Below are 15,349 nucleotides of genomic sequence, written 5' to 3' on the forward strand. Positions count from 1 at the left end.
CATGTTTTCGTCCGGCTCTCTAAGGCCTCACTCTCGCCCCGCCTCCGAGTGCCCACAGGGCAGGCGTGCGGCACGGCCCGCCACTGCACGGCACGGCACGGCACTGCACGGCGCGGCCCTGCACGGCGCGGCGCGGCTCGGCTCGACAGCGGAGCGCCATGCTGTCCCGCCGCCTCCTCCTCCTCCTCGTGTTCCTCGCCGTCCTCTGCCCGCTGGTACCGGGCCGGGGGGAGCAGCGCGCTGCCCCGGGGAAGATCGGTACGGAGGGGCCGCTGCGGGTCGGGGTGGGGGGGGCTTCACCCTCACGCTAACCCTAACGCTGTGCTCCGCTCCCACAGCCGTGATCGGCGGCGGCATCGGGGGGACGGCGGCCGCTTATTTCCTGCGGCAGAAGTTCGGGAGGAGCGTGCGGATCGAAGTGCTGGAGCGGGGGGAGCTGGGCGGCCGCTTGGCCACGGTGGAGATGGAGGGGGCGAGCTACGAGGCGGGGGGGTCCGTGCTGCACCCCCTCAACCTGCACATGAAGCACTTCGCCAAGGAGCTGGGTCTGTATCCCGCATCCCATCATCCACACGCGGCGGGGGGGACTGGCCCTCTGCTATGGGGGGGGGGAGGGCAGAATATTGGGGGCTGAGGGCCCACATCCCGCCCCACATCTCCACCCCCAAGGCCTCGCTCCCTGCCCGGCCAAAGTCATCTCAGATTATGTCCTGGCACCGTGTCAAATCCCAACGTCTCGTTGCTGATAGCTCGGCCTCCAGGCCCTCATGGTGCCCTCCGAGCGTTGAGACACTGCAGTGGGTCGAGAGCCGCTGAAAGTCGAAGTGTTCCTGTTCACTTCTGTGCTTCTTGGTCACAGTTCATGAAGGGAAGGCCCCGTTATGTCCTTTCGTGTCAAGGTCACCCATCTCATAGAGTGAGGGAAGCCAGGTGGTGGTATCTTTTTGGATTTAAGTAAAGCTTTCTGTGCTGTTTCTTGCTTAGAGTTGTTCAGGTTGGGAAAGACCTCAAGTCCAACCCATCCCACCATGCCCACTGTCCATGTCCCTCAGTGCCACGTTGACCCTTAAACACCTCCAGGGACAGTGACCCCACCACCCACCTCCCAGGGCATCAATTGTTCCTAATATCCAACCTGAACCTCCCCTGGTGCAACTTAAGGCCATTACCTCTTGTCCTGTCGCTGTTTTGGGTGAGCGGTTGGCTGATGGGTTGGGCCCAAAGGGTGATGGGCAATGGAGTTCCATCAGGCTGGCACTGGTGGAGGTTCTCCAGGGCTCCATTTTGGGGCCAGTTCTCTTTAGGAGTTGGACTCAACGATCCTTATGGGTCCCTTCTAGCTTGGGATGTTCTATGGTTCTTGTGATGTGGATGATTCTTGTTCGATGATGCAGTGATGTGGATGTGGGACTGGAAGGTGTCTTGAGCAAGTTGGCTGATGATACAAAGCTGGGAGAAGCTATTGACTTCGTTGAGAGGGGAGAGGCCTTATGGAGAGGTCTGAGCAAATCAGAGGGCTGGGCAATCACCAGCCACGTGAAGTATAACAAGAGAAAGTGCCGATTCTGCACCAGGGAAGGGACAGCCCTGGGTGTATGTACAAAGTGGATGAGAAGGAATGAGCACGGTGGGGATGTGTTGATGGTTGGACTAGATGATCTTTGTGGTCTTTTCCAACCTTAATGATTCTATGAAAGGGGTTTGGCAGTCTTGGCCTACAGCAAGTTGAACATGAGTCAACAGTGTGCCCAGACTGCCAGGAGGGCCAACTGTATCCTGGGGTGCATCAAACAGCATTGCTTGAGGGGAGGGATTGTCCTGCTCTACACTGTATGGGTGCAGCCTCACCTTGAGTACTGCATGCAGTTTTGGGCACCACAGTACAAAAAGGACATAAAACTGCCAGAGAGTGTCCAAAGGAGGGCTGCAGAGATGGCGAAGGGTCTAGAGGGGAAAGTGTATGAGCAGCTGGAGTCTCTTGGTTTGCTCAGGCCAGAGAAGAGACTGAGGGGAGACGTCATTGTAGCCTAGAGGGATATTCAATGATTCTGTGATTCACCTCATTAAATCACCTTTATTCACTCTTTTCTCGAGGCCTCCCTGCCATCCCCGTCCCCGACAACCTCATGGGCATCTATAATGGAGAGGAGTTAGTCTTCGAGGAGAGCAGCTGGTACATCATCAACATCCTCAAGCTGCTCTGGCACTACGGGTTCAGCCCCCTGCGGATGAACATGTGGGTGGAGGACATCTTGGACAAGTTCATGCGGTAAGGCGGCCACTCAGTGGTTGGGAACACTGGGAAGTGTTCACAAATGGCAACATTAGGGGGGTCCTGGAGGGAGGTGGCTGATGGAAAAGGTGGACGAGAAGCTTGGCATGATTCTGCCATCTATAATACCTGCTGCTGAGCTGCACAAATTGGTGAAATCATCCCACTGCCACCGAAAAACAAGTCTCTGGGTGCTAAAGGTCCTTGGATTTGTAACTGCACAAAATGCTTTTGTCAGGAAAGGTGAGCAGATGAAATGGCTGGTCATTTTAGGCCCCTGAGCACTTAGGCTGGAAGGAGGAGCCCTTCTGCTCCTACCAAACACTGTGAGGCTCTTGGGAGTCCTACACCAGAAGACACCTGAGATTCTTCTCAGCTTCCAAGGGCCGCAAAGATAATCAGCAGCAATTGAGCGCTTCAGTTCCCTTTCCAAGATAAGAGCGCCTTGGGTAGCACACGTGTTGTGCAGCTGTGTAAGTATATTTCCTTGTCTCTGGTTAAAGGATCTATCGCTACCAGGCACACGACTACACCTTCAGTAGTTATGAGCGGCTCTTCCACGCCCTGGGAGGGAATGACTTCACCCAGATGTTTAACCAGACCATTAATGAAGCCATGCAGAAAGCCAGCTTTTCCCAGAAGTTCATAAATGAGATGGTTTCTCCGGCCATGAGAGTCGATTACGGGCAAGGTGTCAACATCAATGGTTTTGTAGGTGAGTGTTTCATAGGTCCTCCCCGTGGTAAAAGGGATGTGCTTCAGGTGACACCGTGTGCTTTGGGATTCCTGCTCCCTGGGCTGGGCAGATACTGGCAGCAACCTATTTATTCCCTGCTGCAGAACAATTCCTTCTACTGTTCAGCAGCACCCTCCCTTGCTGGGTTACTGGGTTACTCTGGCAAGCGAGCAATTGCCTGCTAACATGACCTACTTAGCCCTTAGTCCTCATTCAAGCTCTGTGTCCCGTTGGGATGTTTTCTCCTTTCATTTTCCACGTGATGTTTTGAGTGGTCTCCTACAAAATGGCACTGAACAAGCAGTGCTAATGATTGTGGTTTCCTTGTAGGTGCTGTGTCTCTGGCAGGGGCAGGATCAAGCCTTTGGTCAGTGAAAGGGGGAAATAAACTTGTCTGCACTGGTCTTATTTATGCCTCGAAAGTAGAAGTTATCGCTGGTACAGTCGTGTCTATAGAGCCCAAAACCAGACAGAGATCCTCAGGTGAGTCCTGTTTGCTTTCCCATTGGTGGTGGGGGGGAACAGCCAGCTCTGGTAGCTCCACACTGACCTTTGCTCTTGGCAGACCAAAGCAACAGTCCAGGCTTTCTTTGGCCTTTTACAGTGAAAACTGTGCTCTGTTTAAAGCCTCAGATCACAGCACTGCCGTCAGCTAATCCCATACTACTTGAACAAGCCTTGGTTCGCAGCAAGGCATAATGAGCCTAAGCGTGATGGCATTAAAAACCTTATGTTTGTCAGAAGGACAAATGAGGTGGAGCAGGATCACTGAGCTCTTCGCCCCTCCTTCTCTCCTCCCCAGGGGACCCAGTTAACCTCTACCACGTCACCTACGACACGCCGTCAGGACAGACGGGGGACATCTATGACATTGTTGTCATCGCTGCTCCTCTGAACCGCAAAATAGCCAACATCACCTTCAAGAACTTCAACCCTCCCATCCCTGAGTTTTCCAGTCCTTACCAACAGATCGTGGCGACGTTTGTGCATGGCCGCTTAAATGCCTCCTTCTTTGGATACCAGGACCCATCTGCCTTTAATCTGGGTGCCATTTTCACTACGGAGAATCCCAAACTGTTCATCAACAGCGTGGGGATCGTGTCTCCTGTGGAAAACAGAGGCAGCGAAGGAAAGCCACCCTTGCAGTCAGCGGTCTGGAAGATATTCTCAGGGGAAGTGCTCACGAAGGAGCAGCTGAACTTGCTTTTCTCCTCCTACGACTCCGTCAAGATGAAGAAGTGGCTGGCCTATCCCCACTACAGCCCCCCAGACAAATTCCCACCTATCATCCTCCATGACAACATCTACTACCTGAACGGCATCGAGTGGGCTGCCAGCGCCATGGAGATGAGCTCCATTGCAGCCAAAAACGCCGCGCTGCTCGCCTACCACCGGTGGTACGGCAACACAGACAGGATCGACCAGGAAGACCTGTATGAGAAACTGAAAACAGAGCTTTGAGCTCTGCCGTGCGCCGCTGTGGCCCCCAGAGATAGGGATCGTGTGCCGAAGCCATGCAGTCGCAACGAAAAGGAATGAACGAGGAGCTTGGATTCTGTGATTTTATTCTAACTTCTCACTTAGACTTGAAGAAGGAGGAAACATCCAGCCAGCTCAAGGCTCAAGTTGACTTGAATGGTTATCAAAGTGGGGGGTGCTTCCCCAAGTGAGCTGGCCCTCCCTCAAGCAAAGCCTTCAGTCTGTCCCCTACGTAATGTAACAAAGACATCTGAAATGCCATATTGACCCTAAAGTGTCCTTGTTGATAAGGAGCCTGCCAAACCCAGGATCTGCATCACTGTGATTAACTGAGCACTGTTCCCTTAGACCTGTGCATGTCACTTTCCCTCTCTGGATGTCTCTCCATTGGGGAAAAAAAGTCAGCTTCTTAGCATTAAATCTCTCTGCCTCCAGTTTTTTAAAGGGTATCTAGTAGCTAGCTCTTGGGATAGGACTGGAAACGGGGAACACATTCTTTACTTTTGTCCAGAACGAGTTCTGTAGCTGGGGGAGGGAGGGGGGGTACAGGTCTGCTTCTAGACAAGTGCTTATCAGCCCTTGATTGGATCTTATATTGCTGCTGAACCTCACCTGTGTCTAACTACGCCGTAAATACAACGCTGTCATTACAAATAAAAGTAACGCACTGGTTTGGATGTAAGCTGGAGGTGTTGCCTTGAACTTGTGTCTGTGTAACTTGCATTGTGCTGTCTCACAGAGCTGCTACTCAGTCGTCCATCAGCCAAGTACTCCTGTACCAGCAAGTTGTGCTTGCTTAGCTCAGATTCTCACTAACAAGCCTCCACTAGCATTGCCTCATGCTTGCTGCGCTAGGAAAGATGAACACACTTGATTAAAGCTGAACTGCAGGACTTGCATCGAGATTACCAGCATCACAGGAGTCTGTGAGTGGGAACACAATTCACCACTCAGGAGCTTGCTGGTACCTTGGGGTCAATGCTCTGTTGTCTGCTTCACCCCTTGGGTTGCCTGGGGGCAACAAGAATAACCAAAAATGCTTTTACCTCAGCCCAGAGGTGAAGATCACCACGAAGCTGCAGGCAAACACTTCAGCAGGGCAGACATTTCAGTCCCCTTCGCTCTTTACAGAGCGATGCCAGAAATAGAAGTGTCGCAGCCTGTTATTTATGGAGGGAAAGAAACTACAAGCAGTATCATTTTAACATCCAGTTGAAGAAATCCAAGTCCTCCCCAGCTTTAAAGCTGGCACTGACACACTGCTGCACTCACAGAATTAACTGCCCCACGCTTCAGTTACACCAAGTACAACTTACACAGGTTACATCAACCAGTACAAAATTTATTTAACAAAAAATAAGCTTACACTTGTGGTTGCTTCACTAGATTCGAGTGAGTAAACAAAACACAGAGGGGCCGGGTCACTACAGGGTTCTGCTGCCACTATACTCGTTCCAAAGCTTCCAGCATAATGATGCTGTTTCCTCGTATTACCTGCAAAGAGAAGTTGGCAGCAGCAGGTGAGATGAAGCACACTGTTACCCACAGCACAGACGGTTCCCTTTCCCTCAGACTTTTCCTCCTAGGAAGCTGCACAGCACACACAGCTCCAAGAACTGGAGCGAATCACAGAATTGAAGGGGCTCACTGCAGCAGTCAGTCTGCTGGAAAACGTTCCTGCAGGAGGGTGGCTGATGGAAAAGGGGGGACGAGAAGCTTAACACAAACCAGCACCGTACGCTTGTGGCCTCATGGCCAACCGTATCCTGAGGCTGCAGCAACAGAGGAGTGGCAGTGGGCAGGGAGGGGATTGTCCCCCCTCTGCTCTGCCCTCCTGAGGCTCCATCTGGAGTACTGCATCCAGGCCTGGGGCCCTCAGCACAGGAGGGATGGGGGGCTGCTGGAGCAGGTTCAGAGGAGAGCCATGAGGATGCTCAGAGGGCTGGAGCACCTCTCCTGTGAGGACGGGCTGAGGGAGCTGGGCTTGTTCAGTAAAAGCTGTGGAGAGACCTCACTATGACCTTCCAGTAATTAAAGGGAGCTTATAAACAGGAGGGAGAATGACTTTTTACACAGGAGGAGAGCGATGAGACGAAGGAGAATGGTTTTAAGCTAAAAGAGAGGGGATTTAGGTCAGATGTTAGGGGCAAATTCTTCACCATGGGAGTGGTGAGGCGCTGGAGCAGAGGAGCTGTGGGTGCCCCATTTCTGGAGGTGCCCAAGGCCATGGATGAGGCCCTGGGCAACCTGACCTGGAGGGGAGCAGCGAGCCCAGGGCAGGAGGTGGGACTGGGGGGCTGCAAGGTCCCCCTCAACCCAACCACGCTGTGATGCTACAACCTCCCCTACCCCAGAGGTGAGCGGTGGGGGAACCTTCTGGGTTCAGGTGGGTCAGGGAGCCCCCCCCCACTCCCCCCCCCCGGCACTCACCACCATGCCGATGTTGTTCTGCTGCCCACCGGGCGCCATCTCCACGCACTCGTCAATCACCAGGTTCATGAAGGGGTCGAAGCCCCGCAGGATCCCCTGCACGTGGCGGCCGCCATTTAACTTCACTACGAGAAATGCGGTCAGCGCGAAGGACGCGGGGGGCTCAGCTCAGACAAAGAGCAGCGTCAGAAGGAAAGAGGCGCGGGGCTGCGTGCCTGCTGGGGGCAGCTGGGGCTCTGCGAGCCCGGAGGACAACCCCTCTCCCACCGACACCGAACGCGGGCACGCACCGCCAGGGACCGCCCCCCCCCCACCCCGCGTTACGGCAGCGCGACTCACGTGACAGCTTCTTGTCCATGAACCTGCAACGAGAGCGCAACCAGAGGAGGCCGCGTCAGCGCGGGGTCGGGGTCACCGTCGCTGCGGGCCCCGCCGGACCCGTCCCTACGACCCCTCCCGGGCCGCCGGCACCACCTCAGGCCCCGCTGTTCCCCCCCCCTCTCAGCCCCACCGCGGCCCCGCTCTCACTTCTTCAGCTCGGGGGGGTGCGCCTTGCTCATGGCGTCTCCTCAGCGCCGCTGCCGCTCGCGCCGCGTTCTGACGTCATCACGCCGCCCGATCGAAGAGGAGCCCCGCCCCTCTTCCCGCTGCCCCTCGCGCCTCGCCAGCAGCCAATCAGCGCACTCGATTGGGGAGCGCATGCGCGCTGGGAGCGGCCCGCCCCGCGCGCGAGCAGTGGCGCCATCCAGCACGTGCGTGGGTAGCCGCAGCTCTGCTGCTCCGCACGCGCTGCATTGCATGCACACCGCATTGCATGCACACCGCGTTGCACAGCCACTATTGTACACACACTGCATTGCAGGCACACCGCGTTGCACAGCCACTACTGTACACACACTGCATTGCATGCACACCGCGTTGCACGGCCACTATTGTACACACACCGCATTGCATGCACACCACATTGCACGGCCACTATTGTGCACACACCGCATTGCATGCACACAGCATTGCACAGCCACTGTTGTACACACACTGCATTGCATGCACACTGCGTTGCACAGCCACTACTGTACACACATGGCATTGCATGCACACTGCATTGCACGGCCACTACTGTACACACACCGCGTTGCATGCACACCACATTGCCTGCACATTACATTGCACGGCCACTATTGTACACACACTGCATTGCATGCACACCGCATTGCACGGGCACTATTGTCCACACACCACATTGCATGCACACCACATTGCACAGCCACTACTGTACACACACTGCATTGCATGCACACCGCGTTGCACGGCCACTACTGTACACACACTGCACTGCACGCTCACTGCTGTACACCCACTGCATTCCATACATGCCATTACATGCTGCATCGCATGCGCACCATTGCACAGCCGCTACATCATGTGCACACTGCATCGCATGCATGCTACTGTACACCCACTGCATTGCATGCACACCATTGCACGCCCACAGGGATCACCCCGTGCCTGTGCAGCCATCCCCACTTGCACCCACCTTGCATGCACACACAGGCACTGCCCCACACACTGCAAGTCCTGCATAGCTCACCCTGCACACCTGGCACAGCTGTCAGATCACAGCTTGCACATCTGCACCCTGCACACTTTGCACACCTGAACCCTGTACCCCACACCCTGCAGAAGCATTGCCCCACGCCTTGCACACCTGCACTCCCCTCCATGGCACAAGCATCCCCCACTCACTGCACACTTACACCCAGCACCCACACCCTGCCACACACCTTGCACATCTGCATGGCTTACTCCCCCACACTGCACAGACATCACCCTACAACTCACACACTCGAACAGCTCACCCCATGCACTGACCATTTGCACAGCTCACCCTGCACACATTGCACAGCCATCATCCCACACCCTGCACACCCGTGCCCCATACATTGTCCAACCATCAACCCATACCCTGCACCCCATACACTGCATAGCCTTCACCCCATATGTTGCACGCTTGCATGGCTCATCCCACACCCCGTACCTTGCACACCTGCATGCCATACCTTGCACAGCCATCATCCCACGTCTTGCACACCTGCACCCAATACAGCCATTACCCTACGCCTTGCGCACCTGCACCCTACATTTTGCACAGCCATCACCCCACACCTTGCACCCCACACCCCGAAGCCCCAGCATCCCTCGAGCACCACGAGTGCAGCTCCTCGCCTTTAATACCACCGGCCCCACCCCAACAGCACCCGTTAGTGCTGCAGGGCTGCCAGCCCGTCCCGCATCCTCTTGGCCATGCCGGGCACCAGGCGCAGGTGCTCGTCCCCGCAGGCGGCCACGCAGGCATCGAGCTGGGAGCGTGCCCTCGTCTCCCCACCGCCCGCCTCCAGGGCATCCTTGGCTCTGTCAGAGCAGTGCAGCGTGCAGCGGCTCAGGCGGTCCTGCGAGGGGACAAGGGGGCACAGGTCACGAGAACGACAGAACCGTAGGTGTTGGGAGGGACCTCTGGGGATCACCCGGCGTTTACGTGGAGGGATCCCCTCTCAGCCTTCTCCTCCCCAGGTGAACAGCCCTCGGGGCTCTCACCCTTTTCCCATCAGGGGATGCCCCCCCATCTCTGTGGCCCTCCAGCAGTTCCTTGTCTGCCTGGACCTGGAGAGCCCACAACTGGACCCAGTGCTCCAGATGTGGCCTCCTCAGGGCAGAGTGGGAGGACCCCCCTTGCCCTGCTGGCCACGCTCTTTGTAATGGACCCCAGGGTCCCACTGACCTTCTTGGCCACCAGGATGCACTGCTGGCTTGAGGTCAGCATGTGGTCAACCTCTGGTCAACTGTATGTCAAGCTCTGGTCAACTGTATGTCAACCTCTGGTCAACTGTATGTCAACCACTGGCCAACTGTATGTCAACCACTGGTCAACTGCTGGTCAACCATTGGTCAACCGTTGGTCAACCACTGGTCAACTGTATGTCAACCACTGGTCAACTGTATGTCAACCATTGATCAACCGTTGGTCGAACACTGGTCAACTGTTGGCCAACCAGGACCCCTAGGTCCTTCTCTGCAGAGCTCCTCTCCAGCAGCTCAGCCCTCGGCCTGCACTGATACGTGCAGTTGTTCCTCCCCAGGTGTAGGAGCCTACACTAGCTTGCGTTGAACCTCCTCTCCGCCCAGCTCTCGCTGAACGGCAGCACGGTTTTCTGGGGTGTCAGCCCCTGCTCCCAGCTCTGTGGGTGCACCCCCCATGATGTGCTCATGCACTCCTGTACATCCTCACCTGGAAGCGCTCCAGCTCGCCGGTGACGATGGCTTGGGCCTGGGCCAGGGGTGCGTGGCAGCGCTCGATGCAGCGCTGCACCTGCTGCATGGAGGCTGCTCTGTCCTCGCAGCACCGCGCGCTGCAGTGGAACATGGTGGCCTGCAACGGGTGGGCAGGAGGTTATGGGGGTTAGTGGGGTGCAGCACTGGGGGGACCCCTCCGAATGTGTAAGCAAACCGAGGTGTCCCCAGAAGTGCACAGAGCTGAGGGCTGCAGGGCAGGCATAGGGTGTGCACAGAGCTTGCACCTGGGGGATGCAAACATTTTGCACAGGGCATGCTTGGGGGGAGTGCACAAATTTGTAATGAGCCTCAGGATACCACTGGCCTTCTCGGCCACGGGAACATACTGCTGTCTCGTGGTCGACATTAGTCAACCACTGGTCAACCAGGTCACCCAGGTCAGCCCCTAACCTGGGGGGTGCACAAATTTTGCACAGGGCAGGCACTTGGGGGACACACAGCTTGCACAGAGAACATGCACTTTGTGTGTGTGTGGGGGGGGAGGGTGCAAAGTTTGTACGCAGGGCATCATGCACTCGTGGTGGTCCCACAAAATTTGCATAAGGCACAAAACTTTCCCAGGGCATGCTTGGGGGATGCTCAAATCTTGCACAGGGCATGCACCAGGGGAGGATGAAGAGGTCACAGGGTGTGCAATTGTGGGGAGGGAGGAGCACAAATTTTGCAGAGGGCATGCACTTAGGGAGCACAACACTTGCATACAGAGTATGCACCTGGGGGGGGGGTACAGGGCATGCACTAGGGGGGCACAGATCTTGCACACAGAGCATGCACTTGGAGAGGTCACAGCTTGCACAGGGCATGCACTTGGGGTGGGGCCACAAAGTTTGCACAGAGCACGTGCTGCAAGGTTGGGGGATACGGGGGCACGCTGCGGGGTTGTAGATATCTTGCACAGGGCATGCACTGCGGGGGGAGAAGAGCATGCACTGGGGGGGGCACAAAGCTTGCACAGAGCGCAACGGGAGACGTGCAGAGCTTGCACAGGGAGGTACTAGGAAGCACCGGGAGGGCTCTAGGGGACACTGGGAGACACTGGGTGGTAATGGAGGGCACTGGAAGCACTGGAGGTCACTGGGGGCACAGGGGCTCGGGCGGTACCTGCATGCCGCGGATGCTGTCCCGCTCCAGCTCCTGCACAACGTTCTCCACCGCCTCCTGCACGCGGCCCTGCGCGGCCTCCGCCATGCCGGGCCGGNTGTGCAGTGCTGCGTGCTGTGCAGTGTTGCACGATGTGCAACGCTGTGCTGATGTGCAGTGCTGCATGCGATGCAGTGGTGGTGTGCCGTGCTGAGTGCTGTGCAGTGCTGAGTGCTGTGCAATGCTGCATGCTGTGCAGTGCTGCATGCTGTGCAGTGCTGTGCTGGAGTGCAATGCTGTGTGCTGTGCAGTGCTATGTTGGAGTGCAATAGTATGTGCTGTGCAGTGCTGCATGCTGTGCAGTGCTGTGCTGGTGTGCAATGCTGCGTGCTGTGCAATGCTATGCTGGAGTGCAATGCTGTGTGCTGTGCAATGCAGTGCTGGTGTGCAGTACTGAGTGCTGTGCAATGCTGCATGCTGTGCAGTGCTGCACGCTGTGCAGTGCTGTGCTGGAGTGCAACGCTGCGTGCTATGCAGTGCTGGTGTGCAGTGCTGCATGCTGTGCAGTGCTACCTGGTGTGCAATGCAGTGCTGATGTGCAGTGCTGCATGCTGTGCAATGCTGTGCTGGAGTGCAATGCTGTGTGCTGTGCAGTGCTGTGCTGGAGTGCAATGCTATGTGCTGTGCTGTGCTGCATGCTGTGCAGTGCTGTGCTGGTGTGCAATGCTGCGTGCTGTGCAATGCTGTGCTGGAGTGCAATGCTGCGTGCTATGCAGTGCTGGTGTGCAGTGCTGCACGTTTTACAGTGCTGCATGCTATGCAGTGCTACTTGGTCTGCAATGCAGTGCTGATGTGCAGTGCTGCACGATGTGCAATGCTGTGCTGATGTGCAATGCTGCATGCAATGCTGTGCTGGTGTGCAGTGCTGAGTGCTGTGCAATGCTGCATGCTGTGCAGTGCTGCACAATGTGCAATGCTGTGCTGATGTGCAAGCCTGCGTGCTATGCAGTGCTGCACGTTTTACAGTGCTGCATACTATGCAGTGCTATTTGGTCTGCAATGCAGTGCTGGTGTGCAATGCTGCATGCTGTGCAGTGTTGCACGATGTGCAATGCTGTGCTGGCATGCAATGCTGCATGCTGTGCAGTGCTGCACAATGTGTAATGCTGTGCTGGTGTGCAATGCTGCACATTTTACAGTGCTGCATGCTATGCAGTGCTACCTGGTCTGCAATGCAGTGCTGATGTGCAGTGCTGCATGCTGTGCAATGCTGTGCTGCAGTGCAATGCTGTGTGCTGTGCAGTGCTGCATGATGTGTGATGCTGTGCTGATGTGCAATGCTGCATGTTGTGCAGTGCTGGTGTGCAATGCTGAGTGCTGCGCAATGCTCCATGCTGTGCTGGAGTGCAGTGCTGCGTGCTACACTCTGCTGGTGTGCAGTGTTGCATGCTATTCAGTGCTGGTGTGCAGTGATGTGTGGTGGGAAACACAGTGCTGGTGTGCAATGCTGTGTGCTGTGCAATGCAGTGGTGTGCAATGTTGCACATTGTACAATGCTGCACACTGTGCGTTGCTGCATGCTGTGCAGTGCCGTGCTGCAGGGTCATGAAACACCGCATGCCATGCAATGCTGCACATTGCTGCATGCTACGCAATACCGTAATGGCATGCACACAACTGTGCAACACTTTAATGGGCTGTGATGCTTCACTTCAGTGCAATGCTGCACAGCTGTGCAATGCTGTGTGCCACGCAATGCTGTGTCCCATGCAACATTGCACCCTCAATGCAATGTTGCACCACCATGGATCTGCCCCCATGCAACGCTGTGATGCTGCACTATGGAAAAACCCTGCACTGCCATGCAATGCTGTGCAATGCTATGACACGATGCACTCCCAGGGTGAGGCCCAGGGATGGGGTGCAGGAATGGCTGCAAACCCACTGTGTGCTCCCATTGTTGCAGAAAGTCCCTGAGGAAGGGGGAAGTGTAGTGGTGGGATGGGGGGAGTCAGGCCAATGGGACTGGAGTGAGCCCAGCAGGGGATGGGAACAGGACCAGGATGAAACGAGGACCCAAAAGGGATGGCAGGAAGACCAGGACAGAGTGGTATGGGGACTGGATTGGGGTGAGATAGATACTGGAGCAGGATAGGATGGGGATAAGACTGGGATGAAATGAGGAGCCAAAAGGGATGGGAATGGGACCAGAATGGGATGCAGATGGAATTAGGATCCCAAAAGGATATGAACAGGGCCAGGATGGGGACCTGAAAAGATGCAAACAGGACCAGGCCAGAATAGGATGGAGACTGGACCAGGATGGGATGGGGACAGGTCAGACGAAATGTTGACCCAAAAGGGATGGGAGGACCAGGATGGGATGGAATGGGGATAGGACCAGGATGAAACGAGGATCCAAAAGGGATGAGAACAAGACCAGAACAGGATGGAACTGGACTGGGATGGGGACTGGAGTGGGATGGGGACCCAAAAGGAATGGGGACAGGACTGGGACATGAAGAGGACCTCGTTTTGCTCAGTCCCAGCTCCCATGGAGGTGACACCACGTTGCTGCCCCTCGGTATTTGCCAACCCCAAATCACAGCACAGCCACAGCCTTCTGAAAAAGTGTCCTTTATATCACTTAAATAACTATAATCCAGGCATTAGGGGGGGGAAAAAAAAAAAAAGGAAAACAGCCGATCACAATAACATATCATAGAAATCAAAATTAATTTAAACCACACAAAATAAATTAAAACATTAAATATTAACCTTCAGTGCAACATATACAGAAGACATTGAGTAACCATGACTAAAAAAAAAAAAAAAAAAAGTCGGTTATGATGGGGACTATGGAGAGGATGAAGGGGCGGGTGGGGGTTAGGGCCTCCGTTTGGGGAGGTTTCCTAGGATTATGGTTCATTGTATTATTACTAAAAAGAGCAGATCTGTCCCCAAAGGCGGCACGGTGGCTTTGGGTATGGCCGAGGGTTCGGCGGCACTTGTTGCGGTAGGCACGTAGAAAAATAAACCCGAAGGGTTCTCTTCTGCGTTTTGGTTTGAATAAAGAGGAAAAGGGGAAAAAAAAAAAGGGGGAAAAAAAGAGAAGGGGGGAAAAAAGGGAAAAAAAAAGAGAAGGGGAAAAAAAAGGGAAAAAAAAGAGAAGGGGAAAAACAAGGGAAAAAAAAAGAGAAGGGGAAAAAAAAGGAAAAAAAAGAGAAGGGGGAAAAAGTAGAAGTATTTGAGAAATAAAGCCCAACAACCACCAGTTATGCTTCCCAGGGGCCGGCAGCAGGGGGATTTTGGGGTGTTTTCCCCCATTTCCAGCACTCTGGGCTGAAAGTTCTGGTGGTGGGAGGTGGATTGTCAAACAGACTGGGAGGACTGGGAGCACCAGGAGGGAGCAGTAATGGGAGTATTGCAGCCATTGTGGTGCTTCCCCCGCTGGTGTCTCCCATAAAGGGGAGAAGGAAAAAAAAAAACAGAGGGGAAAAAAAGGGAAAAAAAGGGGAAACCAAAGGGGAAACCAAAGGGAAGAAGCGGTGTCCGTCCCCGTGTCCCACTGGGCTGCATTGGCTCCGTCAGACAACTGTGGGGGAAGTAGAGGGGTTATGGGATTCCTACGTGGGAGCTGGGTCATGGAGTCCCCATGTCATCCATAGGATCCCCATGTCCTTGAGTCCCCCATAGTGTTCCCATGGTGTCCCCATGTCCCCATAGTGTCCCCATGGTGTTCCCACATCCCCATGATGTACCCACATCCCTGAGTACCTATAGTGTCCCCACGGTGTCCCCACATCCCTGTGTCCCATGGTGTTCCCATATCCCTACGGTGTCCCCACTTCCCTGTGTCCCCATAGTGTCCCCATGGTGAGCCAATGTCTCCATGATGTCCCCACATCCCCATGATGCCCCAACATCCCGGTGTCCCCATGCTGTCCCATGTCCCCATGATGTCCCCACATCCCTGTGTCCCCACAGTGTCCCCATGTCCCCAT

General features: G+C 55.3%; 4 protein-coding genes across 4 annotated transcripts in view; 1 reads left to right on the forward strand and 3 right to left on the reverse strand.

Annotated features, from left to right (window-relative positions):
- PCYOX1 (prenylcysteine oxidase 1) lies at positions 46-5,169 on the forward strand. Its single transcript, XM_021375002.1, has 6 exons — positions 46-258; positions 339-545; positions 2,095-2,269; positions 2,776-2,987; positions 3,339-3,491; positions 3,811-5,169. Exons 1-6 carry the CDS (start codon positions 159-161, stop codon positions 4,467-4,469), a joined length of 1,506 nt encoding a protein of 501 aa, XP_021230677.1. The 5' UTR covers positions 46-158; the 3' UTR covers positions 4,470-5,169.
- SNRPG (small nuclear ribonucleoprotein polypeptide G) lies at positions 5,809-7,587 on the reverse strand. The gene is made up of 4 exons (XM_021375004.1): positions 7,446-7,587; positions 7,257-7,279; positions 6,918-7,042; positions 5,809-5,981 (listed from the first exon to the last, which is right to left on the reverse strand). Exons 1-4 carry the CDS (start codon positions 7,475-7,477, stop codon positions 5,931-5,933), a joined length of 231 nt encoding a protein of 76 aa, XP_021230679.1. The 5' UTR covers positions 7,478-7,587; the 3' UTR covers positions 5,809-5,930.
- On the reverse strand, positions 9,128-11,457 carry FAM136A (family with sequence similarity 136 member A). Its single transcript, XM_021375003.1, has 3 exons — positions 11,367-11,457; positions 10,201-10,341; positions 9,128-9,364 (listed from the first exon to the last, which is right to left on the reverse strand). Exons 1-3 carry the CDS (start codon positions 11,451-11,453, stop codon positions 9,176-9,178), a joined length of 417 nt encoding a protein of 138 aa, XP_021230678.1. The 5' UTR covers positions 11,454-11,457; the 3' UTR covers positions 9,128-9,175.
- TGFA (transforming growth factor alpha) overlaps positions 13,967-15,349 on the reverse strand; it is an 8,679-nt gene continuing 7,296 nt past the window's right edge. The window contains exon 6 of the mRNA XM_021375099.1: positions 13,967-14,940. Within this exon, the coding sequence (XP_021230774.1) occupies positions 14,933-14,940 (8 nt within the window). The 3' untranslated portion in view covers positions 13,967-14,932. The remainder of the gene's footprint in view (positions 14,941-15,349) is intronic.

Source organism: Numida meleagris, chromosome 21 (genome assembly GCF_002078875.1).
Source record: "Numida meleagris isolate 19003 breed g44 Domestic line chromosome 21, NumMel1.0, whole genome shotgun sequence".
Taxonomy (NCBI): domain Eukaryota; kingdom Metazoa; phylum Chordata; class Aves; order Galliformes; family Numididae; genus Numida; species Numida meleagris.

Coding starts and splice junctions, on each gene's coding strand:
- PCYOX1 (XM_021375002.1), top strand. CDS start 159: ATGCTGTCCCGCCGCCTCCTCCTCCTCCTCGTGTTCCTCGCCGTCCTC. Junction 259..338: donor CGCTGCCCCGGGGAAGATCG/GTACGGAGGGGC, acceptor CCGCTCCCACAG/CCGTGATCGGCGGCGGCATC. Junction 2,270..2,775: donor ATCTTGGACAAGTTCATGCG/GTAAGGCGGCCA, acceptor CTCTGGTTAAAG/GATCTATCGCTACCAGGCAC.
- SNRPG (XM_021375004.1), bottom strand. CDS start 7,477: ATGAGCAAGGCGCACCCCCCCGAGCTGAAGAA. Junction 7,280..7,445: donor CACCCCCCCGAGCTGAAGAA/GTGAGAGCGGGG, acceptor CTCTCGTTGCAG/GTTCATGGACAAGAAGCTGT. Junction 7,043..7,256: donor CATGGACAAGAAGCTGTCAC/GTGAGTCGCGCT, acceptor CATTTCTCGTAG/TGAAGTTAAATGGCGGCCGC.
- FAM136A (XM_021375003.1), bottom strand. CDS start 11,453: ATGGCGGAGGCCGCGCAGGGCCGCGTGCAGGAGGCGGTGGAGAACGTT. Junction 10,342..11,366: donor ACAGCATCCGCGGCATGCAG/GTACCGCCCGAG, acceptor CACCCGTTGCAG/GCCACCATGTTCCACTGCAG. Junction 9,365..10,200: donor GCGAGCTGGAGCGCTTCCAG/GTGAGGATGTAC, acceptor GTCCCCTCGCAG/GACCGCCTGAGCCGCTGCAC.